The sequence below is a fragment of the Ptychodera flava genome, chromosome 22 (assembly GCF_041260155.1).
Source record: "Ptychodera flava strain L36383 chromosome 22, AS_Pfla_20210202, whole genome shotgun sequence".
In the NCBI taxonomy this organism is placed as follows: Eukaryota; Metazoa; Hemichordata; class Enteropneusta; family Ptychoderidae; genus Ptychodera; species Ptychodera flava.
In genome coordinates, this window is record NC_091949.1 from 218,560 (window position 1) to 236,995 (window position 18,436).

The 18,436-nt window shown below is 37.7% G+C and overlaps 1 protein-coding gene across 2 annotated transcripts in view; it reads left to right on the forward strand.

Moving 5' to 3' along the window:
• The window catches only part of LOC139122416 (steroid 17-alpha-hydroxylase/17,20 lyase-like), a 29,696-nt gene extending 18,737 nt beyond the window's left edge, over positions 1-10,959 (forward strand). For both annotated transcript variants that reach the window (XM_070687792.1, XM_070687793.1), the window contains 4 exons: positions 9-134; positions 1,508-1,744; positions 4,039-4,137; positions 9,203-10,959. In XM_070687792.1, coding sequence (XP_070543893.1) covers positions 9-134; positions 1,508-1,744; positions 4,039-4,137; positions 9,203-9,471 — 731 coding nt within the window. In that variant the 3' untranslated portion in view covers positions 9,472-10,959. The remainder of the gene's footprint in view (positions 1-8; positions 135-1,507; positions 1,745-4,038; positions 4,138-9,202) is intronic.
• The last annotated feature ends 7,477 nt before the right edge of the window (positions 10,960-18,436 follow it).

The window sequence follows — 18,436 nt, forward strand, 5'->3', positions numbered from 1 at the left end:
CTTTTCAGGAAACGTCTCTGACCTTGTCGATGACGTTCTGAAGATCCAAGCTGAAGCTAAGGCTGCAGGTGAAGACCAAGCTGACTTGTTGACTGATGTTAATGTACGACAAGTAGTTGCAGATATATTTGGAGGTAATTTTCTTTTACCATTAATACTGGGGAAACAAAAGGTTTATCATCTTCTGATTTTCGGAAAATAAAAACATTCTGCATGCACTTTTTCTTCTCGAAACTTCAGTATTAACAAGTACATTTTGTACGAAAAGTCTTCGCTTCTAGACTTTTATCGCCATTTTTCTGCCGGTCAAAGATGCTACAAATGACGATTTATTGTCATGTATCTGGTACTTCTTGATTTATCAAGGAAACTGCTCTAAAGTGCAGCCGCATGCAGATATATTTTAATGCATTTTTCGATTGATGACATGACAGTCCTGGAATAAAATCAATAGGCAGTCCACTGGATATAACTTATTTCATACATACATACACACACATCCACACAAACACACACACACACACACACACCTACATACATACATACATAAATACATACATTTATACATACATACACACGTACATGTGAGCTCTGATGAGCTTTCTACTTCGTCACTAAAATTCCTTTTTCAACGGACACTTTGGCAAAAAATTGCAAGACTGGAGAGAGAAAGCGATACTTTCTCGCAATTGGTGAGAATCTCTTGTTATTCTCATCTCTCACAGGTGAGAATTAAACAATTTTCAAATGTGAGCAGTGAGAAATGCACTCCTTGTGAGAAAACAGACTATCACCGGTGAGAATTGAAATTCTCTCCCGGTACAGTGAGAATGGTAATTTTCACGGTTAGAATGTATCATACTCATTATACACTGGTGAAAATCAACAGGACTCACCATTCATTGGTGAGAATCAGTCGGACTTGTTATTCACTGATGTGAATCAGTCTGGTTAATTCTCATCAAAGAACAACGAGTCCGGTAGATTATCACCAGTGAATGATGAGTATAATACATTCTCACCAGGAAAATTACCAATCTCACATAATCTGTTATCTCACCAAGGAGTGCATTTCCCAATGCTCACCAAGTGAGAATTCAAAAATTCTCACTGATAGCAGTGAGAATGACAAGAGATTTTCGCCAATTGCGAGAAAGCGTCACTTTCTTGTCAGTCTTCAGTCTCGCAATTTCTTCCCTTAGCGCGATAAGGTCACATTTTACAGACACAAGCTATATCCTCAAAGTCAACAAAGATAACACCGCCTCTCCTTGAAAATAGCTATTGCAGAATCTACTGAGCTTGATGTACGGTGGTGTACGTACGTACCATAAATTAAAAAGAAAAACACTGAATGTTCCACCATCACATTTCCTAAACAGTATTGTCCATGGATTTGAGCTATTAGTTTCACTGGCCCGAATGGCCATGGGTGCGGGATAGCATTTGGTTTCTATGACTCATGAAGCACATAACTATTATATCCATGTTGGTTCTCTTCACACAGCCGGGATTGACACTACCATTAATACCATGAATTGGTGCATAGCCTATATGGTAAACTACCCGGATGTGCAGACAAAGGTACAAGAGGAAATAGATGACGTCATCGGACAAAGACTGCCGTTATTAACCGACAAGACTAAATTACCGTACTGTGAAGCAGTTATTCACGAAGTCATGAGAATAAGAACAGTCGCACCTGTAAGCGTCCCCCATGAAACTACCGAGGATACTTCTGTTGGTAGGTAATTCTTATCAAGGCTCTCCGAACAGGATAAATGCGTTTAAGTGCTCTACTTACGTTTGTGTAGATTCCTTGTGTAAGGGAAATCAATTTTTACCAGAAAAAGGAGGGATTTGGGTTTTCCATAATACAATTCCATGTTCTTATTACTATTGCTTTAAAGGGTAGATTGAAAGTTTGAGTCGTGTATCGGTCTCCGCCAACTCTATCGCTAACAACGACAGAAGGCGCAGTGTAGAATTCATGTACATCGGTGAACTCAAAAGAAATGAAATGTAACCGAAAACATATGATTTTATTGGAGGAAGGGTAGTGAACAATGCGTCTATAGTCGCCGTAAGTAATGGAGTTAGCAGAGATCACTGCACGACCGAATCTTTCAGTCTGATAATAGTCTGCCACATTAATTGCAATTAACATCTTCTATTTGTGTGAGGGGGGAGTTATATGAAGATCAGTGCACAACAAAGCAGGTTATTCGCCGATATACTTTCCACAGCAGCAAAAATCGGGTCACTGAGCAGGCAAATGTCTCCTAAGGGACTGGTCAGTTTCATCGGCCTGGGGGTAACGGGGGTTGATTGTTTTTTGCCGACGTCAAAAAGTGGCTTACCCCCTATTCTAAATTTTGAAAAAAGGGTGATCCCCACCCCACAAAGCGACAACGGTAAAACAAAAAGTGGAATATAATATCATATCATATAATATAATACAATATATATATATATATATATATATATATATATATATATATATATATATATATATATATATATATATATATATCAAACTCATTCTGTATTTTAATGAAATTGTTGACATGTCAGTTGTAGGATAGGAATTTTAAAGTGTCAATTTTATAGTTTGAATACAGTATTTAGAATTAGCTATGAATGTATTTCACATTTCCTGAACTGTTGTACAGAAATGGATGTCAATCATTAATATCAAAGAGGAAAAAGCAGTACATCAAAAAATTTGATGGATGTTAAGTCTTGCAAACCACCAAATTAAATCGCCTGAGAAGCAATTGGGAGCTATTTTAGCCAAATTTGATGTGTGCAATGTCTGAGATGACCTTAAAAACCATAAACGCACAGCTAATAATCACGAAAACTGTCTTTTGTTAACTTTTATTTTAGTCATAACAAGCATCTTTTTACAGAATACCTGTGACAAAGGAAAATAGTTGCCTCAATGAGAACGAAAAATATCCTGTCATTTCTCTATTTCTAAAATATGTCATTGTATCAAATGTATATATATTGTAAAATATTTGTGCATGTTGCTTTTTCATACTGAATTCTCCAAGAAAAAAAGAAGAAAAGTATCAGGAATTTGTCATGCTTTTTTATGAATTGCACATTTCATAATGGTACACTTTTACTTAGCAAACATCAATCCCGAAGGGCGCGCCGAAAAATATGAAACATCTTGATATCTGTATGATATATATGTCTGATATATAAAAGTCATGAACCGAAAGGACGTGCTGAAAAATGTCTGATATGTTAAAGTAATGCGCTCGAAGAGCTTGCTGAAAAATATTAAACATACAGATATCTCTGACATATGTGTCTCATATATTACAGTCAGGCGTGCTTAAAATATGTCTTATTATTAAAGTTACGTGCCCGAAGGAAGCGCAACTGAATGATGAAATTTGTGGCTGACACGATGCATTTTAAGCAAGTATGAGCCCGTGTCAAAATTCAAAAACACACTAACCCCCCCCCCCCCCCGATTGGTCATTTCAAAAATATGGTGATCATCCCTCACCAAAGTCAAAAACAGGATGAATCCCCCCCATAAATTCACCGCCTTCCCCCAAGCCGAAGAAACTGTCCAGTCCCTCAACCATGTTTTGTCACTTTTTGTTATTAACCACGTGACTAAGCCTAAGCCAATCCCGATAATCAAATGATACGATGGTACGTGAGCAGGAATAACTATTGACAATATTCACATTTGAGCGATGTGTCCTGTTTAATGAAAAATAGTATTTCCATCAGAGTTTTTAAAAAATATTCTATCAATAGAAGAACGCATCTTATTACTATAGTAGTCATTACCAATCAACTATGAATAACGGTTTGCGATGAAACACTTTCTTTCAAATGCGTTTGCTTGATTATCCGAACTGCTACAATACTTGTAAAAACGTCGAGTCTTACATAAATAATGATTGTTTATGGAAATGATATGCCACGAGAGTGATTTACAGTTGAAGTCATGATGGTATATCTCGACAATTTTACATTTGTTAATATTCAATATTCCTTCTTACTTAGGTGGCTATAACATTCCCAAAGGAACCCAAATATGGACGAACCTCTGGAAGCTGCACATGGATGAGAAATACTGGACGGAGCCTGAGCAATTCCGTCCGGGTAGGTTGAGTTCAAAATAACGCAATTTCTGAAATTAAGTTACTGTGTAGCTAAAAGGGAGGTTGAGATGATAGCTCCTTTAATCCCAGCACACGCATTTTCTTCTTGTTCATATAGTTCCCAATAAACCTCAATGAAAAAGTATGTTGTTAGTGCACCCTGGATGTGCTAAACGTATGTAGTTAGTGCATCCTGGATGTGCTTAAAGTATGTTGTTAGTGCATCCTGGATGTGCTGAAATTACCTCAACGATTGGACTTACTAACCTGATAGGAACGTTTCACGGTAAGCTGTCACAAGAATACACATACTGACAGGTCATGAAGGTCACAGTTTACGTATGTACTCCGATAGGCTATGAGCCAGCACCAAAAACAGAAAGTTTCCCTCTGCCTTCGGCCTCGGGAAACTGTCTGTCTTAGGGCTCATTACAGGCCCGAGGGGTTACAAACGTGCTGTTACCCTCGTGGCCAGTCAATGTGTGTTTTTATAACACGCCACATGCTCATTCCTTGTCGCGATTCGCCAGAATACGTCACGTGACGTGAAAATAGATACGTCTAGTCCCCATCAGACCGACAAAAATGACGTCAGAGGGCATTTTTTGAAAAGCTATTTCCCTAGAGAAATAGTTCTGACCAAATTTGGAAAAGTGCCCGGTCACGTGACCGTAGTGTCATCTGCAGCTTTGTAGCAATGGCGGGTGACTAGAACGTGACGTGACGTGACGACCCATTCTCTAAAACAGATTTTCCAACATTTTCCAACATTCCAACAGCGTAGGAACTTGAACAGCTCATCGACGGAAAATATTAAAGTGCAACTAAGGATGTCGCTTGGTATGTTTAGAATATTTTTTTTGAAAGAAAGTAGTACCACGTACAACTGAAACCGCTGTAGAAACATCGCCCAGTGAACTTGTCACAGTGGATTGTTGTGGTGCAAAATATCAAAACACATTAAAACTATACAACAATACAACATGAGCATGTGGTGGTTATAAAACACCTATAGCCTGGTCTTTATTCGGGCTATACAACTCATCTGTTACCCCTCGTGGCCGTGTGTTACCAGAAACACATCGCTATACCCCTCGGCCTACGGCCTCGGGGAATAGCGATGTGTTTCTGGTAACACACGGCCTCTCGGGGTAATAGACGGGCGCTATAGCCCTCATGACCAGGCAATAGGTGTTTAATAATACACCTCATTCACATTCATGCATTTAAGAACGTAGAACACACGAAAATGGAGTTGGAGTGGTGTGGTAAGAACGAAGTTTATCCAACAGCGTCGGGATACTTCTGAAAAACGTTCAATGTACCTTTGATTATCGTACAGATGTTGATCTCATAGTGTTGTAATACTGTGTGAAGACATTAAGGAGGATCATAACAATTCATTGCTAATTTGCATATTTGATGAACTTTCGCACTAAGTGCGTGATGTCTGAAAATGCTGCAGCAAATAAGATGAAACATGGTACCGATCTTGATATCACAGTATTTTTAAAGCATTCAGAGGCATGATGTAAATTAACTGCAGATTCGCATATTTAATGAATTTTTGTAACAAGGCTGATATGTCAAGAAATAGTTCATCAAAATCTTCTTCGCTGAAATCGCTTGTCCGATTGATTTGAAATTAGATATGCAGTTCTCTTGGGGTGACATTAGTTATAAAAATTGTCACAATGGTAAAATTTGCATATTTGTATTTAGGGGCATTTTTTCTGTTAGCCGTCAAAAACAATCTTTTTCTCTGAAACTGCTGATCCGACAACTTTAGTATTTGGTATACAGATCCCTAGGGATGATCTTACTTAGATATGTTAAAATTGTGATGAAATATGTAAATTTGTATTTTAAGGCAGTTTTTCTTATTTTTGGTCAAAAAATATTAAGAAATCTTCGTCTTTAAATCTTCTACTTCAAACTGCAGGTCACACAGCTTTGATATTTTGGATATAGATCCCTGTATTTTAACGCAATTTTTGTCATTTTTGGTCAAAAATTTATTTCAGCAAAACGCTTATAGCTTTGATATTTGGCATACAGGTTCATAGGGATGCCCAAATGTGATATATTTAAATAATGATCACTGCATAAAAACCCTATAATACTTACTGTATTAACATTGATTATTGCCTGTATTTTAGCGGAAGAGTGTATATACAGATGAATAGTCAAGAATCCATTTTTTGTATTAGGCAAGCCTGTATTCATGTGGATTCATGTGAATTCACGTGTATTATACTATAATACAGGCAACTCATTCATGTGAATTTATCGATGGCGTACGTATGTATGTATGTATGTATGTATGTATGTATGTATGTATGTATGTATGTATGTATGTATGTATGTTGTATGTATGTATGTATGTATGTATGTCTGTCTGTATGTTTGTATCTATAGTATCTATAGTATCTATAGTATCTATAGTATCTCTGTATGTTTAGTATGTCCGTAAACATGAAAAACTCGCAAACCACTGCACTTTTTAGCTCGGTATTTGGTGTGGATGCATCCTGTGCTATTGGTGGGATTTTGTTCAAATGACGTTAGCATTGCCCAAATTATGCAAATGAGCTAAAATTAGTGTTTAAGTACCTTAGATGGAGCCTATACAGTGTTATGTAAATCGTGAAGATATCTTTAATTTTGTATTTTTGCTGAATTGTTTTGGTAATTTTTTTCATTTTAAGTAAAATTTCTTCTTCTGGGAAACTGCCGGCCCAATTGCTCTCAAAGTTGGGTTTGATATTTGCAAGGGTGTTACCCTTCTAATTTATTGAAATTACGACAAAATTGGCAAAATTACAGTTTTCTACATTTTTGTCATTTTGGTCAACATCTGTTTTCTTTAAAACTGCTGGACAGACAGCTTTTATATTTGGTGTACAGATGCCCAGGGATGACAATTGTAGGATATGTATACATTATCCTGAAATATGCAGATTTGTATTTGTAAGACAATTTTGTCGTTTTTGGTCAAGAAAATTTGTTCTCAAAAACCACTTGTCTGATGGCTTTTTAAATTTGGTATTAAAGTCCCGAAGGATGTCATTAGTTACTAGATAAATATTCTGCTCAAAGCGTTGGGAAACCCCTAAATTCGTATAATATAGGAAATTTTCTCAGTCTGTGACCTTAAATGACCTATACCAGCCCAGGTTATGTTGTGAGACAATTGTTAAGGCTGTGAACATAATTTTGTCATATTTGGTATAAATTTGGAGTAAAATGTGATCCAGAAAACAAAACTGACGTTAATGTTTTCATTGCGGACCAATTTTTGCAACCTTTCCATGTAAGACACACAAGAACGTACAAGAAATTTGGATCAAGGATAATTCCCGATGTCATAATCCCCCCCCCACCCCTGTGGACGGCTTTCACTATCTGTAACTAACTTAAGATTTGAATGACAGTACTGATAGCATTTAAATATCGCCAAGTTTGTTAATAGCTCCCCTACTTTACATTTCCTGCCATCCGGCCATTGTAGCTCTTTATGTAAACACGGTCAATGCCAAAAGGTGAAAAATATGATATCCAAGGGGGTGGGGGTTAGGGTGTAGAAGATTGATGAGCTAGCATTAATTTTTTTACCTGATCCTTTGCACATTATTTTTCCCCAGTCTCCAACCTTTACTTCTTGTCAAGCCTTCTCTGGCTGATTTTTATGGACATTTGCTACTGTATGTAGGATCTGCTTGCCCCATTGCTACAGAAGTTGATATGAATATTTCTAAAGTTTGCGTCCGGTACCTTAGTTGCAGACCTTAATTTGATTTTGTCATTCTTGTTTTTTCTGGTTGTACTGTGTAGAAATCATTATCATAACATCAACATAGAATCTTGCTGCACTGAAGAGATAGAAAAAACATTCATCGTTGACCTTTGGTACCAATACTAGTATGTATCAATTCTGATCAAATGTGAGCAACACCGTATCAGTGGCGGTATTTTTTATAGGGGAGGGGCCATTGCAACTTATCCCACACACAGAAACTGGCCTATTTGGGATTATAACACATCCACTAATACTCCTGTTCTCGATGTTTATACAAATGTGTTACATCAGCCCAATTTTGACACCTTTCATGAAGTGCGTATGTGATTGAATAAAATGTCTGTTCTGAGCATTTGTAATTGCCCCTAGGCCAGTGTACTGATCTGGTGTGAATGACAGGCATCCTGTTCTCTATAGTAGTTGTGAACTTCAATAAGCTGTTACACTACTATAAAATTTCGTTGGAGACGCCAGGGCAAGTACCTTCTCAGCGGGTTCTCACCTAGGGGTTGATTTAGATCAGATGCTACAAGACAGCGAACATACAGAAATTGTATGACATATAGTAGCAGTGAACATTTTTGAACGACATCACGTTGAAAACATATGAGGGAAGTTCTGATTTTTCGACTGCTATACTGTAATATATTGCGTTTCGATGTAGATGAATGTTTACTCTTCAATCTCGACGCAAAAACCCATATGTTTTTGCGGCGAGAATAGAGGGAAGTCAAGGGGAGTGGGGGAGGGGGGCGCTAGAACTGCAACAAATCGACATCAAACTGCTCAAGTTGGTGATGGTCGGGTCACTTCAATTCACGACATATTTCGTGAACTGTTCGAAATCTTGAGATTTATTTTCACTTGTGATGGCTGGTTGGTGGTTGTTTAGCCTCCAAATGCTGCACTATTTTGGAAACGACTAACTGATACAAAAGTATATGATAGTTGAAGAAGAAAGTATTTTGGTATGCTACGTTTGCTACTGTGGCTGTATTTTTACTGTTGCCGCAAAATGTTTTTCTCAATCAGATTTGAACTATAAACACACTAGAAACCCCGCTTAACCTTTGGAAAAACTCAGTCTGGTTTGACTATTGACTTATACCAGTAATCTGCTGAACGTAGAGAAAACATTCAATAGGAATGCATTACGAATCGAATACACTATTGCATATAACTGCGTGTTAAATGTTTAGTGTTACATGAAAAAATGGCTTACATCGAAAACAGCTTTCATTTCATTAATTTTCTTTTCTGCTTGTAGAACGATTCTTAGACGAGGATGGCCAGGCTTTGCCAAAACAAGACAGTTTCCTTCCATTCTCTGCCGGACGACGTGTATGCGTCGGAGAAGTGTTGGCAAAGAATGAAATGCTACTGATATTCACCTGCTTATTTCAGCAGTTTACTTTCTTACCGGCACCAGGAAAGGAGAAACCAAGCTTGGAACCAACTTTCCAAAGCCTTGTCACCAGATGTATTCCGTACGACGTAGTTGCTAGGGAACGCATTTCTAGAGATTCTTGCACTTAACTAGTATGGTTTCATCATGCTTGAGAATTCGTTTTGATGTACTGGTGAAAGTTGATACAATATGCCACCCAAATAGGGCTGATCGCAATGACGTTATTTTTTCTTGTTAATGTGCAAAAATAAATGTACGCATTTTCTGCTAGAATATGAATTTAAGGCTCAGACTACACACTGTAATAACAGTCGCGCATGCAATGGTTTACACATACTGACTAGCCATGAGGAAAACTGCATACGTCGTACCCCGAGAGACTGTGAGTCACCCCCAAAAGCAGACTGTTTCTCGAGGCCGAAGGCAGAGGGGAACACTTTTTTTGGGTGACTCACAGGCCCAAGGGGTTACAGAAATGCCGTTACCCTCATTGTCAGTAAATCTGTTTTAAAACACACCTCATTCATATCTATGCATAAGATGGTACCATGGACAGAACTGCGGTTGGAGTGGTTAGGCAAGAACTAAGTTTTTCCTGACTCAGCTGTGTTGCAATACTTCTGCAAAACGTTCAATGCACCTTTGATTATCGTTGTCGCCCTTTCGAGCTCTTGTTGGAAACCAGTATTCAGTTCTTCTTTAGTAAAGTAGGATAGACAGAGAAATTTCTCGACTATCGTTTTGCTTGGCCGGAGATGACATCTTTGTTCAGATTTCCGTTTGCGCGTGCGCAAATTTCGTTTTTTGGAGTTGGCAGGCATCAGCTGTGTGGACTGATGCCTGGCAGGCAACAGTTCCGACAACTGATGCCTGATAACATCGTTTACGTGGATCAGCACAAAGAGAACGCATCTCACGTGACTATCACTTGACAAATCAGAACACAGACTGCGGATGAGGTGTGTTATAACAAATTTGTCCGAATTTCAGGCAGTGTTCGATGTACTCCGCGTGCATCTATATTTAGCAACAAAACTTAGATGGCGATCATTGCTATTTTGGTGGTAAAACTTTGAATACTATGTTTCATAAGAAGATATAACACACAGAACTTGTCCATATTATTCAAATAAGAAACAACTATCTTTCAAGGATGGGTACATACCGATAGACTACTTTTTACTCATTTGTGATCGGCAAATAGGTCAAATTCGTTAGCCTATTATATTTGTAACCTTCTTGTTCCGTATCTAAACCCCAGCGTTGGTGTCAATCTTCATGATTTTGCTGGAAAACGTATTTGAAAGTATAAAATGCAAATTTGGAAATAGCCTCGCAAATATTTTGATGGAATAACTCAAGCTGTATCTTCAGATGAAAAATACATGAAGACATTTCCTAAAATTTGTAAATCTTATGTATGCAAAGGTACAAGTTATTGAGAGATATTTTCAGCTGGACAAACAAAATATGTAGTGTTAAATATTGTTGAGGAAGGATAGAAAACGAAATTGTATATAGGATTAATGCAACGAATATATCGACGGACAAATTCACAGAGACGCCTTTCAAATACCTATGTAGAGTTTGAGTAATAAAAAGTATTACAGACATTTTGTAGTTTTATTGTCTTAAATATAAAGAAACCTCTGAAATCTTTTATTGGATACTGAAGCGACATTGGCTGTTTCTCTTGAAGAGGTGAACTGTTAGAATACTTGAATTAGGAACGATGAATCAAAGTCTAGCACATCATTAGGGGTAGTATGCAGAATACGGGTTCTGGACCACCACCCCTGGTTGGGACTCTTAAATCAACAAATAGAGGTTCCCACACCCTAAACGCCTAAAATAAATGGTCACTTGAGAAGGGTCTATGGGCCTTCATTTACCAATTTTATAAACTATTGGCTCTTTTTTTTAAAAAAGGATCCTTAAATCGGTAAATGGAAGATCAAACCATATTAAAAACAACCCCCGGTTCCGTACAACTTTAGGGGATTAGTGCTTTGTTTCCGTGGTTTTAAGGCCCCAGCCCAGGGAAATTGCCCCCATACGCATAAGGAGTGCCCAAGGGAAGGCCCATGCGCAACTGAACATTGGCGAGTGAGTTTTTAAAATTTACCTCTGCCATTTAGCTCGTCAAAGAAAGCGCCTAGTAAAAGATTCAAAGAATTAGTATGCAACTAGCCCAAAACAGTGACATTGCAACAATGCCCGCACAACTGAATCGATGATTGAAGTACAACAATAAGTTTGCGAGTAGCATTTAGCGATGAAAAACAGTATCTTTGCAATCATCTGTGACAACCATAGTGCTTATCATCGGGGATATGACATTGAACACAATGGCGAATGGGTGTTATAAATAATGCACTGTCATAACGACAATTATTCAGTATGCTATGGTATGCACTGCTCTTACAGCAGACTGTAAACCCTTCCATGTTTAAGTTAATGGTGTGAAATGAAAACATCCTGAAGGCTATTATCTCCAGCTAGAAAAGCATGTTTTTGTTTCAATGGTTTGGCGGTCACCCTATGCTCATGACCAGCATCAATGACTCACCTTACCTTCTCACCTTACAGTAAAAAATTAGGTCAGCGTTTATGTAAGCAGTGAAACTCCAACTATGACAAAAGCCACAGATTAGCTCAACTGTAGAGTGTTAGACTCATAAAGAGATCTCAGGTTCAAGACAAGGATGTACTGCTAATATTTTCTGGGCAAAAAATTCAACTTGTGGATATGCCAAGCCTTTTCATTTACATTTCAATTACATTTCACATCTGTCAGTATGTTTTGCCCTGACCAACAACGTGACGAACTGACAAGCAGCCTGCTGACAGAATTTCTGAGCTGCGAACAAACTTAACAGACTTGTTTAGGATGGGCAGCTGCAGTCATTGCTCAACCTACATGAACACTGTTGCCTAACTTTGAGAACTGAATGCAGATATGAACACTGTTGCCTACCCTGTGAAGTAATGCAGACATGAACACTGTTGCCTAACTCTAAAAAGTGATGCAGACAGATGGCCGGCAGGACTAGTTCGGAAGTGCTTTATTTTATTTTCTATCTGCAGGAAAATGATTTCATCATCCAAAAGCCAGAGGGGGTATTGAAAGAGCTCTGAAAATTAAATGTCAACCAAAGGTCACTGTAACTGTTGCACCAGAGGAAGGCAATGACTCGTGTAAGTTTTGTACATTTTGTATGAAATGAACTCTTAACAAAATGGCCAGTAGGTCCAGTCGGGAATCGCTGTCATTTTCAAATACATTTATCAGGTATAAAGTAATGTAGAGGTAAAATAGTATGATGGAGTGCTGAAGGAGCTCTAAAATGGATCTATAGGCACTCACCGATGTTGGAAGACTAAATGCATCTACATGAATACTGCGAATGGTTATAATCATTTGGAGGGTAGCAAGAAATTAATAGGCAACTAAATAGACGCCAAATGCTCTTGCTCATGGTGTGACCCCTTAAGGCAATGAATGACTTACTGGCTTCTATTGTTGTGCCTTTAGGGACAACAATACCAAGGTAAGTTATACCTGAGACAAGCTTGTTAGGCTGTACCGGCCTCAAGGCCATACCACAATATCGTCTTGATAAACAAGGATGAAGGCCTTTCCAAGGTTCTTTTTTCTCTTCGCTCTCTCCACACCCTTGACATCTTTGATGTCTAAGGGGCGAAATTCTGTGAATCCACAGACGGTATCTCCATGCTGGCGCCTATTTATATGGAGACAAGAACATCTTTTATTTCTTCGTCCTTTAGAAGTTGTGGGAAGTATTTGACGTCCAGTAGGATAATTTTCTTCTTTTCTTCTTTTTATGCTCCTTTTGCGGTCTTTAAACTGAATGTGCCCAGTCTTATTACCAAATAAGTCAACATGAAAAGCAGTACCAACAAATCTGATGGCAACACTAACCCGGTGTTTATTTGTTGCTTTGAGCAAAACATCTGCCAGTAACTGATCAAACTCGTTTTCTGTTCTCAACTTGATGCAATCGATAAGAAGTGTCCCGCCAGTGATGAACAACAATTTGTCAGTCATTTCTTGCATAGCTGTCTGCTGGTGTAGGGTTGTTTAACCTGCTGATTTCAACCCAAACACAGATCCCCACTGCATCATACAACAGATTGGCCATGCCACTAGTGCTGTTACTACGATACAAGTCCCCGCTGTTGATAATGCACCTCGTCTCATGGTTCGACTTTATCATTGTTTTGTCTGGAGCAAGTTTCAGCTGTAGAGGTATTTGGGTGAGAAGGCGGCGAACAACTTGGCTAGATCTTAGCCTTGGTTCGAAGATCCTGCAACTTAAACAACTTCTCTATGTTGTCATGTATCAAGATATGAGGCACATTTGTTCGGAATTCTGGTTGCAAATCCTCTACCAGGGTAGCCAGAAGGTCCACAAGAGTGTGGGCGATATCGTACGGCACAAACGTTTGTTCTGTGCTACTGAAGCTGAACGTGAAAGGGTTGAGTCTCCAGCAGTCTGCCTTCTTCCAACTGAGTCAGCGACATTGGACAAGTCCGTCAAAGAAGTCTGATGGCTATGCTGCTGGAGAGCAGCTGGGGTAAGGATAAGTGACTGCCCAGCATGCTTGTATGGCAAGACAAAGTCTCTCTGCATCTTCAGAGGGTGTCCCATGCTTATATATTTTATGCCATCAAGCTCGGTTAGGATCTTAGAGAGAACCACCCAGCAGGAATTGAACATGAATTGAACATGAACATTTAGAGAGTAGCAGCAAAGGGGGTATCCACTCATTACTTAGCGGAACCACCAAACAGGTATTCAACAAACATTTAGAGAGTAGCAGAAACAAGGTTACCCATTTTTCAAGATGCCCCTCCCAGAGCCCGTGCCTCAGAGACCTCTCGTGAATGAAAATAATATTAACTGGGATGATCTCACCTTAGTGTGCACACATAACACCATTGAGACCTACCTGCGGAGCTGATATCATCTCGAGGCTGACCCCCGAGCTTCTTTGGAAGGTGCACGACCCCGGATCAGACTGAGACTCAACAAAGATATTAGGACAATAGTAGCAAAAAGTTCCTTCCTCAGTTGTTGACAACCCTCGTGGAAACGAGTACCTCAATGCTTTACACAATCAATATGGAATAGTGCCTGCAGAAAAGGGATCCTGAAACATGATTTTTCTGCGAGAATTATTATATTCAGTATTTAGCAGATGAATTTAAACTTCATTCAGAGTAGAGTAATGTAACAATATCTTTGCCTACCCTGTCAGATTAAGAACTTTTTCTGACCATTCAACTGTACTGAATGAATGAATGACAAAGAATTGCTTATGTTGGATTCGATTCGATACCTAAACTGCATATTTTAAAGCACGATCCAACAAATGCACAATTGAACATTTGTCACAATTGTTGACTTTCGTTTTATCATATTCCAAAGTGGTATTTACATAAATTGTGAAATAGTTTATGTAACTGGTTGGTTGAACCAAACGTGGATAGTAAAAATTCAAAAGACTTATGCTTAATTTGCCAGATAGGAAAACGTTGTTGTAAACTATAAATGTCTCACGGACATTGTTTTTTGTAATTTTATAATTGTATTCCAAGACTCCTTAAAATTTAAGGATATTACTAATCACATCATAGGCATAGAGAGAGACAGACTAGCAACGCGGCATGCCTTTGTGCCATTGTCGTCTCGGTAGACTATGCACTGTAAAGTTAAGTGTTCAAGGATAGAACACCAATTAAACGCCTTTTTGTAACACTTTTTGAACGCCTCCAGACGTTCAGAAATTTAACACTACGTGTTCAACCAACGTTCAATTTTTGAACACACGTGTGCAGATTTTGAACGCTACGTGTTCATCAGACATTATATTGAACACCATGGTGTTCCATATCTGAACACACGTTGCACAGGAAATGCGTTCAAAAAATTGAACGCTTTTACGCGTTCAAAGGGCTGTAACACTTTTTGAACGCATGGACGCCGTTCAACGATAAGTGTGTTAAAGGCTAGAACACATGATGCGCGCTTGTTGAACACCTTTAATTTTGGGCGTTCACGGGATGTTCAAGCCTTGAAATAAAATTACAGACCATTGATATTCAGTAAAATTATTTTATTCTAAAAATACACAAAACATTTCGAGAGTAAAATATAATAATTTACTGTAAAATGGGTAATTAACATTGCAACTTTGTATGTAAAGTTTGTCAGACGAAAAAACCAACAGTGTTAACACCTTCCTATCAAAAACATAAGCAATAAAAATCACCATATTGTGGATTACGTTTTATGTTCATACTTGTTTAAAACGTACAAAAATCATCTGAAAAAGCTCAAAATTTGGCTTATTTATTGTCTTGAAAAGACGTATATGTATGAAATGCATACTCCATTTTTGTAAGATGGTTTCTTAAAAGACATTTCCTCTTATATAGACAATAGTAAATTTTGAAGAAAAAAGAAGTTAGTCAAGGCTTCTCTGGTGCACATGGTATATAGTTGTCCACACTAAAGTAAACACAGCATGTCAAGTTTTCAAAGTGTCACAGTAAGGCCAACATGCAGAAAGTGGGGAAAGTGGGTCCTTGGCTAGGTAAAACCTATTTTCTTGTCCAACAAAGTCCTTCATAAACAAAAAGGTTTGTTTGTTTGTAATATATTTAAATAAACCCTGAAATAAATGGGTGACATTTCAAAAATATACTTCTCAGAAATTTAAAACATATTCGTAAAGACCTTTCGAATTCTGGTGTACCCTGCTATTAATTTTTATACATTTTTTTTACCAAAAATGGTAAAAATCACCCTTAAAATGAAAACAATGTACACTTCATCATAACTTGAATATATCACATTTTGGTAATCCCTAATGTCTTTAAAATGTCTGAAATGTCTTTAATGTCCTAGAAATACAAAGTTGCAAATTTCTGCATAATTTGAACAATCTGAAATAGACTATCAGTCTACGTCCTAAATATCAAAGCTACGTCCTAAATATCAAAGCTGTTCGAATAGCAGTTTTGAAAAAAGATTTTTTAAAGATTGTTTGACCAACAATGACAAAAATTGCCATGAAATATAAAAAATTGAATATTTCATCACAACTAGCACAAATTTAAAGAAGGTCATTTTTAGGGACATGTTTACCAAATATTGAAGACGTCAGTAAAAGAGAAGAAGATTTTTACCAAAAAATAGCAAAATTAGCCTCAAAAATATACATTTGCATATTTCATCATAATTTGAACATATCTGATTAGGGTAATCTCTTGGGACCTGTTATCCAAATATTAAAGGATTCGTACAGGCTGTTTTGAAGAAACACCTTTGGATGTACAAATTTGAGGACAATGCTACACATCCACCTATTTAGCTGACAGCAAAGCTAAAAACCAGTTGCTAAGTACAAGAGACGTGTTGAGCTACAATACAAAATAATTTACGGTTTGGTAGCAGGCTATGGTCAACTAAATGCTACAAGGGCATAAGCTTTCAAAGTACGTGAAGTCTCCTTCATCAGATGCAAGGGGGATGAAAAATTGAAGCAGAAAGTGACAGAAAATTCAGAGTGAAAATTTCAGAAAAATCAGTAATTCCGAGTGGACATTTTTACTCTGAATGGTCTGTCGCTTTCAGCTTTAATTTAAATAAGGAAGACTACACGCCTGTGAAAGCTTATTCTCCGGCATTATTTAGTTGATCATAGCATGGTACCAAAGCTTAGATTAATTCAGAACAAAAATACAGAAATTTATCAAAATTCAGTTACTGACCCTTGGAAGTTTAAATCTACATTAGAGATGAACTGAGGTTCTCAAGCTTGTTTCCAGACAGCTATCTGTACACTCAACTTCTTCGTTATCTGTACCACCAGCTTCTATAACAACTCTTCAATTTTCAGTTAAATCCAACTTTTTACATCCTGAAAAAATGCAACAATAGGTAATATGGCGAGATGAAACTCTAAATGAAAGACAAGGTGCTGATTAGGTTAAAGAAAGGGGAGACTTTCATATACAGTGCCTCTCTTCAATACTGTTACAAAATATTTGCTGCTTCTTGTCATGAACTGATTAAAATTAAAAAGCCAAACTCTCATATGCTGAAACAATACATTGTATACTCTACGATGTTTAACTGATGTTTTACATGCGATTGTGTTTACTAAAAGACATGTGTTAGCTGTGATTACGCAGCGGTACTATGCAAGGCGTATCGATCGCGCTCAGGTCAAGGGTTATCGCTTCAGTTGTGTTGCGATGACCCTCGACCCGAGTGAGATCGATCGATAGGCCATGGCTAAAATTACCACTGCGTAGTCACAGCTAGTTGTTGGTATAGCAGCCACTGAAAGAAAAAAGGTTTCTTCACGTAGTTAAGCTATTTCAAGGTACAATACAATTAATTTCAAAGGACGATAATATAGATGCTTCAAAAATCTAATACCTTTTACTATATTGGAGAGGAAACTTACCCTTTCTGGTCTTGCTTCCGCACGATCACGACTTCAGGGTGCGCTCACAAGAAAAATATCGCAACTTCCGTTTTGATGCATCATGGGATAGGAAAAGACACCAAACTTGAACACCATGTGTTAACAAGTAGAACGCCTCTTGCACGCCGATGTTAAAATTAAAACGTTCATGGTGGTTTTCTGATTTTCTTTTCTAATTTTTAAACTTTCAACCCGTAATAAACGTGTAAAATTATTTTGTATACTTCCTTATTTAGAAAAAACATGCTTTCAGCAATTATAGGCCGTAAATATTTTTCACTTAGTGTGAAATTCGTTACACCAAAATCCGTGTACTTTTGCCGGACAGTGAAGCAATAGTAAATTTAATATAGCCATTGTAAAGAAAAAAACACAAAAGACTGTTAACTGTTTCACAGTATTGTAAAATTTCTGTGATGCTGAGTTTTTGAACACTTGAAGGAGATCGTTGTTAACACATAGTGTTCAGGTTTAGAACATCATTGTTAATATTATGAACACTAGTGTTAACAATATGAACACTAGCCGTTCAAATTTGAACACCGACATGTACATTTTGAACGCGTAAAG